This window comes from Sardina pilchardus, chromosome 2, assembly GCF_963854185.1.
Source record: "Sardina pilchardus chromosome 2, fSarPil1.1, whole genome shotgun sequence".
Lineage (NCBI taxonomy): Eukaryota > Metazoa > Chordata > Actinopteri > Clupeiformes > Clupeidae > Sardina > Sardina pilchardus.
Window position 1 is genome coordinate 24,532,596 of NC_084995.1, and position 14,406 is coordinate 24,547,001.

The 14,406-nt window shown below is 42.8% G+C and overlaps 1 protein-coding gene across 2 annotated transcripts; it reads left to right on the forward strand.

Annotated features, from left to right (window-relative positions):
• The first annotated feature begins 3,082 nt into the window (after nucleotides 1-3,082).
• pkd2 (polycystic kidney disease 2) lies at nucleotides 3,083-14,124 on the forward strand. Of its 2 annotated transcripts, none has more exons than XM_062522948.1 (15): nucleotides 3,083-3,979; nucleotides 4,068-4,181; nucleotides 4,969-5,102; nucleotides 5,522-5,772; nucleotides 6,252-6,476; nucleotides 6,762-6,990; nucleotides 7,613-7,780; nucleotides 7,977-8,158; nucleotides 8,720-8,840; nucleotides 8,947-9,045; nucleotides 9,225-9,346; nucleotides 9,465-9,582; nucleotides 10,496-10,659; nucleotides 11,183-11,330; nucleotides 11,726-14,124. In XM_062522948.1, the coding sequence occupies exons 1-15, from the start codon at nucleotides 3,529-3,531 to the stop codon at nucleotides 11,939-11,941; spliced, it is 2,742 nt and encodes a 913-aa protein (XP_062378932.1). In that variant the 5' UTR covers nucleotides 3,083-3,528; the 3' UTR covers nucleotides 11,942-14,124. The 2 variants fall into 2 exon arrangements, with proteins under 2 accessions (XP_062378932.1, XP_062378940.1); XM_062522956.1 differs by having other exon boundaries at nucleotides 10,499-10,659.
• Nucleotides 14,125-14,406: the final 282 nt, after the last annotated feature.

Genomic DNA, 14,406 nt, shown 5'->3' on the forward strand with positions numbered 1-14,406 from the left:
CTGAACTGACTTATATTGGTTGTCACATCATTAGACAGAAGTGTTATCAATTTTGAGTGGTAGTGTTCAAATGGAGACAACTGTGCACTAATTGTGTTCAACTTCTGCATTGTTTGGCTATCAATATAATTAAGAAGTGCATTAGAATGCACAATGTGTTCACAGTTTTGCAAAAAGGGTTAATGAGTTTGGTAAAATGGGTGAAATGGGTGAAAGTAGTCTATGGTTTTGCCAAAAAAGGGAGCAATTCAATAAATGTGTTCAGACATTTGAGAATTTGATTCAGAGAATGGGGTTTAGTGTTTGAGCAACTGTGAAAAACTGTAAATAATAATAATAAAAAATAATGTGTTTGCTGGACTCACACTCGATTTTTTGTCAACACCATTAGACGCTTAATGTCTATACAATTATTTTTTTTAATAACTTATCACAAATAGTTTGACTTAATAATGCACACAGGTTTTAAAGTCAGATAAGCCGGTATTTAATGCATATACCTCTCTCGCGAGAGAACAATTTGAATTTGTTCAGCGTGTCACTCTGGCAATCAGCAATGATGGTCATTACCCATGTCCTTGGAGCCGACCTGTACCAATCACATCGATGTGTATCTAATATAGGCTAAACAGACGACACTGCAACGTCAAAGTCCGGAATCAGTCTTATCCAATTGCATGCAGTGATATTTTCAAATGCTTGGTGCCGCCCCTCGAGTTGGGCCATTTCCATCAGTCATAGATAGACCCTAAGTCATCTGTAGATTTGGGTCTGGATTTCCAGGCTACTTTAATGTCAAAGTGAAAGCAGAAACAATTTAAATAAATTCTGATGGTGTTGACACAAATTCTGATGGTGTTCACATCTGACGGAGTTGACAAAATGTCTTCTTATATCACATGCATTTCTCACAGGAATCAGATTTTTTTTAGCATGTCTGTTGCCTGTGGCTTCCATAATCTTCTTAAATTAAGCCTGTATAAACATTCTTGCATTTTGCTCATTTTGGTCTATAGACAGACACTGTTGTGACATGCCAGGTGTTAATAGATGGATATTAGATACACAAGATGTGAAAAACTTGCCAGAGCTAGAAAGGTATCATGACATGAGGAAGAACTAGTGTTTTAGCCCACGATTATTCCTGATTTTTTTTTTTTTTACTTTAAAGAAATGGCTGACGGTGTTGACCAAAACTCCGGACAAGTTTAATTGACGGAAAAGTACATTTAAAACATACAATTTCTAACTTTTGATACTGATGAAATTATTTACTTAACACATTATAATCATTATGATACATTTTACATTAAAGGTATGTTAAAATGAGGAAATCTGCTTCAGGACATGAGGTTATGCAGGCATCGATTATAAATATCGAAAATATTTATGAGGCAACTTTAATCTCGACATTTCATCTTGACATGTCCATCAAAACTAGTTTGGAGAGTCACTCCAAAGTAACTGCCACTAACTCCAGACAGTCAGTCTCAGACTCAGTTGGCCGGTGACTCAAAAAAGATTAAATGTTGATATTACATAAAGATGAAATGTTGATATTACAACATGATTGTTTCTTTATTCTCGAAAGTTTAATGTCGACATGGATTTTTTCCCCCTTCATGTGTGGACCTATACTATGTGGTCACATCTCACATATTGTAATGATTGAGGTGGCCAACATTATGTGACGTCAAAATAGAGTCACCAGCCAAAAAAGGTTGGGATCCCCTGATCTAGGGAGATTTTGTAAAGAGGAATGGTTTCAAATCCCTTGCTTTTTATTCTTCAATTTTATGGGAAGTCACAGTAGAATATTACGAGCTGTTTTATTGGTAGAGGGGAGGCTTAAAGAGGTATTGCAATGCCAATAACTGTGATCTATGCGTTTTTGGTAAAAAAAAATAAAAATAACAAATAACAGTGGTACAACCTGTGTAACAACATGTACTATCAGGTACTATCATTGTTTTGCATTATATATTTGTGGGTACCTACATATAGTTGTTACATTGTAATACTGAGTGCTTTTACAAAACTTTGCCAATTTGCCTATATTTTTCATCAGAGGCAAAGGGCTGACCTGAGACCTGCTGGATGGGGTAAATCAGGTCATGATAGATTTGATATACAAACCATTCTTAGCTCCAGTCAAGGCCTCATTGTCTTCAGAGTACATGTAACAGCTGTGCTGTTAAATATATCATGCCCAGATTTACCTCATCCAGCAGGTCTCGGGTCAGCCCTTTGCCTCTGATGAAAAATGTAAAAGCACTCAGTATTACAATGTAACAACTATAGGTACCCACAAATACATAATGCAAGTACAATGATAGTACCAGATAGTACATGTTGTTACACAGGTTGTACCCTGTACCTAATTGGGTAGGTACACTGTAACACATAAAAATAAAGTGTTACCAAAAAATCTTTATGACTTTTCCTTTCACTGTGAGATTACAAAAATCACCAACTTATTATTTTGTACACCTGTTTTTCGTTCACACACACACACACACACACACACACACACACACACACACAGACACGCAGGGTCTACAATGTTTCTAAAATAGCTCAGAGGTGCATGCTTAATTGGCAAACACACTGAGCTCAACATAATGTGAATATTTCTGACAATGTAACAACAATGAACCGGCTACAGGAAATCCAGCCTAATGCATTGCTGTAATTTTGGAAAGGAATTGGCTTAGCCTACGCGACCGCCTGCAAATAAATGGAGTTACCTATAGCAACACTTAACACAACAGAGGAAATAGACACAGCCTTGATTTTTCTTCGCGAATGCAAGTCTGTTGCAAGTTTCTCCTAGGCTACAACATTGTGCATTTGACACTGTCTATAGCTTCCTTTTTCGAACATCTAAAAGTAGCCTAGACCTATCAAACCACAAACTTATCACATTGATAACCGATTAATTCGCTCAAACAAAACGGCTTTAACTAAATGAAAAAAATGAGGTTTCTGAATTTTCCAGAGGTTCATGCCACTGTGGCTGTGACGCAATGGATTCTAATGTAATTTGATTCCCTAACAAATGAGTCTAGCCGATTTGGGGGAACAACTGGGTACAAGATGGCTGTCTGGAAACGAAGAATTTGTTTTGCATCTTTGTAAGAATCAGTTATTGTTTAAGGACTGTAGCTAACAGAAAATAATTTTCTGGTCAGGCAGTTTGTTAGGCCTATGTTTGTGCCAATTACGCAGTTGCGAACACGCTTCAAGAATCTCCAAAAAGTTAAGTTGGATTTAGCCTAAGTTGTTTCATGCGTAGCCTAAGCTACTCTATGAAAAGCTGAGAATACAGTTAGGTAGGCTATTATAGAGAAACGGAATTGTTTTGAGTTGGGAGTTTACATGCATTTTAAAGTTGGCTAGTCAACTTTTTTGTTAGTTGTTCGCTGTGAGCGTGGGTTTGGGAATTCACTCCAGTTAATCTAGCTACTTCTTTAGCACCAACATTCGGTGACAACCTAAATGTTCAGACTGCAGTAACAGTTTACAACTATGAGTTCCCCGCGAATCAAGACTAATCAGTCTCAAAATCAGAACGCCCGACCAACAGCGGATGCTGTGGGTGTATCTTTGCCGCATAGACTGGATTCAAGCGAGGGCATTGAGATGGAAAGAATCCATCATCAGAATTTAGACCCTGGAGCAACCCCGGGCACGCCATCGCCCCCCACCTCAAGCTCAAGGCAAGCCTGGAGCCGTGACAACCCTGGGTTTGAGCCCGAAGAGGAGATGATGGAATCAGACTGGCCGCCAGCGAGTCCTGGCCGAAGGTCCGTGTCCACGGGTTCGAGTAGCAGTGGGAGCAGCGGCCTTGGAAGCTTCACCGGGGGTAGCAGTACGCGGATACATAGAGGACTTTACCCAACACCTACTGTGGATCTCCCTCAACAGGAGAGGCATGATCATCGTAGTTGCGGCAAGAGGATCCTTGAGAAAATAAGAAGTACGTAAGCTACATCCCAGCTGTTTATTTACTAAACTCTTTGTAATATCTAAGTGCTTTCATAGGCTATGTTACGTTTCCATTCCAGTTTTGTGGGGCACACGGCTTTTAGAGGACAGCGACAGTAGCAGGGAGAGATACCTGAAGAATGTTCTCCGCGAGATGGTCACCTACATCGTCTTCCTCATCACTCTGTGCATCTGTAAGTAGTCACAAACTGTTGCCTTCTTACGGGGGAGAGCAACATGGAGGAGGGGGGTGGAGTGCTACTAAGTTGCTTGACCGTGTTTACAGTGTTTGAAAATGGAATAAAATAATGGGATGAAGCTGTCCACTAGACTAGGTTGATTATGATTCTGTCTATTTTTATATTGCTTCCAGTGGAACGTGGAAGGATGTGTGTGTAGTGAAGTGATAAATAATAAAGACTTTGTTTGAAGAAAAACAAAGGCTTGGGATTAATTGATTTTTGTTAAGATAAATTCCCTCTTATTTAGCCAGGAAAACCAGAAATCGTTTTGCACAATGTCTCATGTTAAGGCCATACAGTAGAAGACCGATTGAGTTCATCTGGCTCTCCTGGACTATCTTCTGCTCTTAACCATGCTGCCCTCTCTGTTTGGAATAAATTCATGACTGCGGGGAAAAGGCCGAGAGCCAAAACTGGTTTATGGGCAGCTCAGGAAGTCATTTCCTGACCAGAGGCCTGGCACGCTGAGAAAGAGGAATGCCTTAGTACCACTATTCTAGAGAAAAGGGCAGGCCTGAACTCAAGATTCCCCACAGTGGTATTCTGCAGGCCATTTAAAAGAAGTAGCCTTTTCAAAACTCTGCTTTTAGAACTCCTTTATGGAAAGACTTTAACGGAATCCTTTGAAGGATTCTTGTGCTGGTATCTTAGCGCATCTTCTGCTGTTAATAAGTCAATGCAGTGTTTGTGTTGACCTAAGCAATAAACCTGGCTAATGGTTTTCAAACATGTTCTGTAGTGACATATGGGATGGTGAGCACCAACATGTACTATTACACCAAAGTCATGTCTCAACTGTTCCTGGACACACCAATAGCCAATGGAGATCCAACCTCATTTAAAACCGTATCTTCCATGGATGACTTCTGGAAGGTAATCATTTTTACTTCACCTAACAATCACTTTGCTGATGAAGTGTATAGATGTTTGCTTTTGCACTGCAGTTTACAGCTGCTTGTTTCATAGAAAATAAGAAATGTTTAAATCACATTTGAGATCTGAAAAAGTCACTACATGTCTCTGTAAAGAATGTACAGTACTGTACCCTTTACCCTAAACTAAGGATTTCCAATGAAGGCAAAGGAAATCTGTTGATGCATACTTACTGATTGGGTGCACAGACACTAAGCAAGTAAAATATAGTTATAAATCACAAGATATCACCCAAGTTTTCATATCTTTGATTTAATTTTAGGCTGACGTCTTTGCTTATGATAGCGTAATTAGTCAAAAGTAATTGGTTTATAGTCTTTTTAGTGCTAAATGCAACTGAAAGCCTGTTGTCTCTCCAGTATGCAGAAGGGCCCTTTCTCAATGGGATGTACTGGGAAGTGTGGTACAACAACAAGACCCTTCAGGAGAACCAGAGCCTCATCTACTACGAGAACCTCCTGCTTGGGGTCCCACGCCTTCGGCAGGTCAAAGTTAGAAATGAATCTTGCACTGTCCATGAAGACCTGAGGGACAGGGTGCAGGACTGCTACAGCATGTACTCTCCTACCAATGAAGACAGAGCCGCATTTGGGCTCAAGAAGGGCACCCCGTACGTATACTGAAGCCAGAGGCCAAGTGTTATTTAATGCAATCTAGAGTGAACATCAGTGGAGTTGTTTTTATTTTACTCATTGTTTGGACCTTATATTTCAGCCTTCACTAAGTACAGTATGGTACGTACAGTCTTAGATACCGTAGCACTCTGTGCAAGCTCTGTGTAGTACTCTGAGACATTAACATCAGGCGCTGCTGTCTTTTTGGAATGTAATGATATGTGTGAAAAAGACTATCCTTATTGGACAATAAAGACTCTATCTATCTATCTATCTATCTATCTATAGAATAGAATAGAATATATACTTTTTTGATCCTGTGAGGGAAATTCTATCTATCTATCTATCTATCTATCTATCTATCTATCTATCTATCTATCCATCTATCCAAGCAGTACATAGCAGGGTTGTTGAAGGAAGCTCCATTAGCAGGGAGAAGCTGATGTGATGTGTGCGTGCCTGTGGGTGCTTCCAGGTGGGTGTACTCGGACGGCAGTAGCCTGGGCGGAGGCAGCCACTGGGGGGAGGTGGGCACCTACGGAGCGGGCGGGTACTACCAGGACCTGTCCCGAGGCCGAGACGAGTCAGCCAATCAGCTGCAAGCGCTGAAGAACAATCTGTGGTTGGACCGTGGCACCAGAGCCGTGTTTCTGGACTTCTCTGTCTACAATGGAAACATCAACCTCTTCTGCATCGTCAGGTACTCAGATTGATCAATTGATATAATTTCACTGGTTTCATCAAACGTTGTTTTCACTTGTACTTGTACTCATACTTAGATTTTGATAATTTTGTGCCTTCAGTTACACATACACACGTGTGCGCACACATACAAACAAACACATACACACGGTTATGTTGAAATAGTATAGTGTACTTTAACACTGTACAAATTCAAAATGGCCTAATTACCACATTAATTGATTAATGAGTTTATGCAATCATCACTAACCTCCGAGGCCTGATTTCACTCTTCGATCCCCAGGCTAGTGGTTGAGTTCCCAGCCACGGGGGGTGCCCTAACCTCCTGGCAGTTCCAGACGGTGCGTCTGATCCGCTACGTGTCCAGCTGGGACTGCTTCGTGGGGCTGTGTGAGGTGGCCTTCTGCTTCTTCGTGCTCTACTACCTTGTGGAGGAGGCGCTGGAGATTCGCCTGCACCGCCTGCACTACTTCAAGAACCTGTGGAACTGCCTGGACGTCCTGCTCATCATAGTGGGAACTTTTCTTTTTTAGAAAAAGTATTTTTGGGGGCTTTTTGCCTTTATTTGTATAGGACAGTGGAGAGAGACAGGAAGCAAGTGGGAGAGAGAGATGGGGTGGGATTGGGAAATTACCGCAGGTCGGACTCTAAACTGAGTCCCCATGGGTACTCGGACCCGTACATGGCACAGCGCCCCCATAGTGGGCACTTTTCTAAGATATCCGTGCATTGTGCTGTCACCTCATGTACTGTAGATGTGTAGGCAAAGGTGACATGAGTATTCATAGATGCCATAGCCTGAGAGCTAAACTGTGTGATGATCACTTCACTGAAAACTGCACACAGAAACTTGGTGCGCTGGTTGATGCTTTTATATGTCAGAGGATTGTCATTAGCAGACACACCTTCTGTACCTAAAACCTCTTAGATGCAGTCCATCCAGGACTTGTGACAGAGTAACATTGTAATCAACATTGGAATGAGGAGAGCTATCCTGTTTTATGTCTATGTGTTCTGGAAATGCTTACATGTTATTTTAGCCTTATATTTGAATGTGTGATTTAAGGACTCTGAAGGACTCCCATAGTGCAATGTGCAATGCTTCATCCTCTCCTCTGCCCTCTTCTCCTCCAGCTGTGTGTCCCGGCCAGCATCATGAACATCTGCAGGACGGCCATGGTGAACAGCAACCTCCAGTATCTGCTGGACCACACCTCCCATCCTAATTTTGTGTCCCTGGCACAACTCCAGGTGCAGTTCAATAACCTGGCCGCCATCATTGTCTTCCTCGCTTGGGTGAAGGTGAGATTACGAACAAACGAACACTACATTTCTAAACGTTTTATGTCTGAAACGTAACAAATGCTTGCCAAACTTACTCACTTAAAACACTCTTACATGACAACAAATTAGCAATTTGGCTAAATTGTAGTGCAGCAAGTGATTGGCCAGACTGACATGTTTCTGTTCTGCTCATCTGACCCTCCTCCACCTACAGCTCTTCAAGTTCATCAACTTCAACAAGACGATGAGCCAGTTGTCCACCACCATGTCCCGTTGTGCCAAGGACCTCATAGGCTTCGCCATCATGTTCTTCATCATCTTCCTCGCTTATGCCCAGTTGGGTTATCTGGTGTTTGGGACCCAAGTGGATGACTTCAGCACCTTCCAAGCATGCATGTGAGTTATTTTCTTTTATTATTAGTTAGTTTATTATGGAGGAGTTACACCGTACTCACGATAAAGAAAGGTGCCAGACAAACAAAAACTGAAAATCTTCAAAATAAACTGTCTGCACACGTCAATCCTTTATAAAAGTTTTAATGGCCTAGCTTTTAAAACTAAAGGATTGAAGTGTGCAAACAGTTTATTTTGAAGATTATTAGTTAGTTTAAACTTCAGCCTTGGTGTTCCTGTTATTTGTTTGTTTGTTTGTTTGTTTGTTTGTGTGTTATTATACACACACACCTCATGTAATTACTTGCATAACCCTCAAGCCTTTTTGAAGCTCAGAAGGGCCTTCCTCTCTTGTTGTGTAGAGACACAATTTAGTTATTGGAGTAAAACAGAGGCGCAATAAGAGGAAGTGTGTTGAGTGTGAGAAAGCTAAAGAATCATTCATATTTGAGTTCACATGGCCTGGTGTTTTGAGGATGATATACCCATGATAACCAGCATATGATGGCCTATTTCCCGTATGTGATAATAAAAGGTTAACCACCAGTGTGTTTTGATGTCCAGATTCACACAGTTCCGGATCCTTCTGGGAGATTTTGACTTCTCAGAGATCGAAGAGGCTAATGGGATTCTGGGACCAATTTACTTCAGCTCGTTTGTCTTCTTCATGTTCTTCATCTTACTGGTGAGAGCATTGTGCTGAAGCCCCTGGCTGCCTGTAAGTAATTACTACATTAAAAACCACGCCTATCTGCTTGAGTGATTAAGCTGTGCTCTTGTTTTGGTGTTAGAACATGTTTTTGGCCATCATCAACGACACTTACTCCGAAGTTAAAACCGACATGTCCCAGCAGCGTTCTGAGATGGAGATGAGTGACCTCATCAAGAAGGTATGGCAGCTTTTGGTCTAGAGCGTAGGCCAAGAAAGACGAAGTGAGACACGAGTTTTCCACAGCAAGTGGAAGACTTGGGAGTAAAATTGAGCCTGTAAACATAATGTTCTATAAATACAGTATTTGTGTGTGAGTGAGCAGCGTAAGTGTAGTTTTCTTCTGGCGCTTGTTGTCAGGGTTACAACAAAGCCATGGTGAAGCTGCGGCTGAAGAAGACCACTGTGGACGACATCTCAGACAGCCTGCGCCAGGCGGGAGGGAAGCTCAACTTCGACGAGCTCCGCCAGGACCTCAAAGGGTGACTACAGCCATGCCTGAACTAAACTCAACTAGGCTCTTGACACAGACATGTGTGTGAGCCCTTTTGCCGATGTGTTGAGCGCAGTAATGAGTGTGTGAGTGACTGTCTCACGCAGGAAGGGACACACAGATGCTGAGATCGAGGCCATCTTTGCCAAGTATGACCTCGACGGGGACCAGGAGCTGACTGAGCACGAGCACCAGCAGATGAGAGACGACCTGGAGAAAGAGAGAGTGCGTGACAAGCAGTGGTGGATGAGTGACACACACACACACACACACACACACACACACACACAGTGGAGCAAGAGAATGAGTAGAGCTAGAGGTGTAGAGACATAGAAGTTGAGGTGAAGACACACACACACACACACACACACAGTGGAGTGAGAGAATGAGTAGAGCTAGAGGTGTAGAGACATACTGTAGAAGTAGAGGTGAAGACACACACACACACACACACACACACACACACACACAGACAGTGGAGTGAGAGAATGAGTAGAGCTAGAGGTGTAGAGACATAGAGGTAGAGGTGAAGACACACACACACACAGACAGTGGAGTGAGAGAATGAGTAGAGCTAGAGGTGTAGAGACATAGAGGTAGAGGTGAAGACACACACACACACACACACACACACACAGACACACACACAAAGAAGTGGAGTGAGAGAATGAGTAGAGCTAGAGGTGTACAGACATAGAAGTAGAGGTGAAGACACACACACACACACACACACACACACACACACACACACACACACACACAGACAGTGGAGTGAGAGACTGAGCAGAGCTAGAGGTTTAGAGACAGAAGTAGAGGTGACGACGTGCATGCATGCCCTCATTGTTTCCTACACACTGAAAATACTGCACATCAAATGCATGCTCACACACACACACACTGACACACAGCTCAAGTGTTTCTTGGTATGTATGCACACTGTGCTCAGTGTCATTTATTCATTCTCACACACACACACACACACACACACACACACACACAGCTCAAGTGTTTCTTGGTATGTATGCACACTGTTAGGTGCTCAATGTCATTCATTCACACACACACACACACACACTCAGATACTCACACACACACACACACACACTCAGATACTCAGTGTCTCTTGCACACACGCCAGGAGGACTTGGATCTGGAGCGGAGCACGCTGCCCAGGCCAATGAGCGGGCGGAGCTTGTCCCGTAGCCAGGACGACTCGGAGGAGGATGACGACGAAGACAGCGGCCACAGCTCCCGTCGCCGTGGGAGCAGCTCTGGAGGCGTGTCCTACGAGGAGTTCCAAGTGTATGTATCCGAGAGCCAATTTAAGATTTAAGATTCCAAACTCACTGTAATACTAATACTGAGCACTTCACAGAAATCACGATCACCACCACTTAGTCTCTCAAATGTCATACCAGTTCAGTTGAGATATTTGACTCTCAGTAGTAGCCAAATGGTTTTAACATTTAAGCTTCACCTTTATGCAAATATTCACATGGGCCTTGTCACGACACTCACCACATTCAGCATAAACATTATAAGCAGTCTACACACTACACACACAGCAAAAACAGCGAAAACTGTAGGGTTGATTAGGTCTATTCTATTTCAAGTGTCTTAATGCAGCAGTTCTTCGTATTATTCATTTAGGGCATTTTATCTTTTTCTAGAATTTGTTACCTCAACCTCCCTCTGCACCAAAATATATCAGCCTAATATGTTATATGAAATATTATTCCATGGGGTATCCCGATCTGAATGTTAGTTATTCATATATGAACTGTGAAGACTGTGGACTCTGATCTGATTTCCTGCAACCCCTCAGCTTGGTGCGGAGGGTGGACCGTATGGAGCACTCCATCGGTAGCATCGTGTCCAAGATCGATGCGGTCATTGTGAAGCTGGAGGCCATGGAGCGAGCCAAGCTGAAGAGGAAGGATGTGCTGGGCAGACTGCTGGACGGAATGACAGAGGTCAGGACAGGGCCAGCCGCCCATCTGTGTCTACTGCTCAGAGCAGAGTGGCGCTAGGCTGGAGCACTGGGTGCATCATCTTGAGAGTAGGGAAATATAGAGTATCTTGATCAGGTGACTGGAACGAAACAGCATTGTCTGCTGTTCAAGGTGTGATGTCAAAGAGTATTTATTGTCCCCAGTCACAATTATGCACAGTCACTGATTATAAGACTTTCCCGGATAGTTTTCTGTATGTGGATTATGCCTAGTCCGTGGAGCTGGTCATACTCATTTATGCGAGCAGCATGTATGGGAACCTGGTCCTTCATTGATTTGTCAGATTTGTCCCACCTCCTGTTTTCCACTGCAAGCCCTCTGATCCCTCTCTCTTCTCTCTCCTCTCTCCCGGTCAGGATGAGCGCGCGGGCAGGGATCCCGAGCAGCACCGGGAGCAGATGGAGCGGCTGGTGAGGGAGGAGCTGGAACGCTGGGAGTCAGACGACACCATCTCCCAGGTCAGTCATCAGCAAGGCACTCCCATTGGTCCAGGAGCTCCGCACCGCCCACGCAGCGCCCGCCCCTCCTCCTCGTTGTCCACTGAGGGCGCAGAAGCCCCGGGCAGCGTGTGAGAAGACCCCTCCCCCTTACGTTGCATAATGTTCAATGTTTTTTCAAAGAAGTGATGCTGGACCAAATGAAAGAAGTAACTCTACAATAACTAGAAAAGCACTCAGAGAGCGCAGACCTCCGTCTGGATTGTTCTTCCTAGGTTGTCATACATTTGAACCTAAACTATTCAGATCGCCACCACGTGGCCATACCATGCCATTACACCCCTAAGCGAAACACATAAACGGCTCTGGATTCATCGAAATCCATCCGTTACTTTTTGAGTTATCTTGCTAACAAACAGACAGACAGACAAACAGACAGGCAAACAAACAGACAAACATACGCCGGTCCCCGATGAAAACATAACCTCCTTGGCGGAGGAAATTAGGGCCAAGAGAAAGACAATTCAATTCTGCTGCTTTGCCAGGTCTGTATGTGAAGATGGCAATTGACAACCCATTGACAACCCCACCCTTAGTATGCCATTCGTTGTGAAATAGTGGCTGGTCACTTTTTAAGATGCATTGCTGGGTTTTTAGCATCTACCAGAGTGAAAAAAACGCCTTTCATTATATTGGTCTGAAGGCTAATCATGAGTATGTGTTCTTCACCGTCACTTGATTTGACTTGGATGAAAGGGACTTGTATGCGTTGTTAGCATACTGTAGCTCTTGCTGATTGAGTGCAAATATTTCTTTAGTCAAGCTTGCATTGCATGGTTAGGCCTTCCTGTTGGACAAAGAAAAGTCTTCAGTGCAATTTGAGTAAAACATTTCATTTCTGTGCTTAATCTTATGAAGGAATTATGCATGTGTTCACTGCTGTGCAATACAAAATATAGGGCAACATTACCAATAGTGTTATAACACAATAATGAAGGATGCAGTATTATATTCTTATCACAAGAAAATGAGCAATTTGCACATCAACATACTCAACATCAGCAAGCACCGAAGACACGGTGTGAAAGTTGAGGAGGACTATTTGAAGGCTTCATTGGCCTCTGCAGAACAACAGTCTGTTGTTGATCACACACACAGGTACACTCATATTGCATGCATGGGCTGTATAAAGCTTATGAAACACAGTTACGTTCCATATGTATATGACACATGGTGAAGTTCAAGGATGGTTTGGACCTGAACAGATTTTACTGAAGGGTTTGGGTGCAAGTTCATACTGACAGTAGCCACGTTTATATGGACAGTTTCTTGTCATTCCGATTAAGCATTCCGATTGAAAAATGCCTTCCGTTTACATGGGGTACTTTCTATTCCGATCAGGTACTCTCAAGCGCTGTAGAATGTTTGATCGGAATAGCCGTTGTTGCCTAATTTTCCTTGAGAAGATACAGCAGTCAGTCCGAATGACCGCATGAGTGTTCATTTGGAATAGGAGCGGACTACAACACCACCCAGAATTCTGATTAAAATTTTGATCGGATCAGGAATTTTTTTTTTTTTAAAGGTTATTTTTTGGGCTTTTTATGCCTTTAATTGGACAGGACAGTAGAGAGAATGACAGGAAGCGAGTGGGAGAGAGAGCTGGGGTGGGATCCGGAAAGGACCACGGGGCGGGAATCGAACCCGGGTCGCCAGTGTGCAGTGCAGGTGCCCCAGCCAGTTGCGCCACGGCTGGGGCCCGGAACAGGAATATTTTTTATTCTGACTCTGGTGTTTATATGACAATTTTTATTCCGACTGAGCTATTATTCCGTTTCTAATCGGAATAGAAGTGTCCATGTAAACGTGGCTAGTGACAGTTGTTATGATGAATTAAAGGGAACCAGTACTACATCATTTCCATCTGCCTTCCTGTTGTGTCAGCCATGAGCTTTTGTGTTTATTTTTATCAAAGAATAGCTCTGCAGGTACACGCAATATTGAATTCACTGTTCACTTTTATATTTAAGGTACAGACGTGTGGCACATTTGGTCAGGCATGTTTTTATATATACAGTATATATATAAGCTTGGTCACAGTTAACTCTCTTATATATGAACACATATGGTACATATTGTAAGTTCAAACAAACTTCGATTTGGAGTGCATCTTAGGTTCATGGGAAACCCATGTGTACATTTTGGTACAATTTTGTACTTTGTGGAATTGATGTTTGGAGCTCAAGTGTGTTTTATATCATTTTCCGACATTATATTGAGAATGTGTTGATATTCACAATAAAATCTTGTAGAAAGACTATTGCGCGTCGTGGTTTTTCCTCAGGCAGCTCGGGGGTTCACAAACGTCAGACTGATTCCTATTGTTGATCATTTACGTGTGTTCTCAGGGCTGGAACAGCCACGTGGGAAAAGGATTTCAGTTGAAATCTCTGGATTTGGCTTTCAACAGCAACGGTGTGAAATGTGTGTGCAGACCATGAGATCGTGTTATGATAATCCGCTGACTGATGTTTGTTGACGTGGATTAAAAGTGATTAAGGAAGATTAGACTGCAGGACAGGGTGGTGTGAGACCTTTGG

What these genes read in the sequence shown, in the direction of transcription:
- pkd2 (XM_062522948.1), top strand. Translation starts at nt 3,529, where the DNA reads ATGAGTTCCCCGCGAATCAAGACTAATCAGTCTCAAAATCAGAACGCC. An exon ending in TGAGTGACCTCATCAAGAAG is followed by an intron (nt 9,046 to 9,224) that starts GTATGGCAGCTT and finishes GCTTGTTGTCAG; the next exon opens with GGTTACAACAAAGCCATGGT. An exon ending in TCCTACGAGGAGTTCCAAGT is followed by an intron (nt 10,660 to 11,182) that starts GTATGTATCCGA and finishes GCAACCCCTCAG; the next exon opens with CTTGGTGCGGAGGGTGGACC.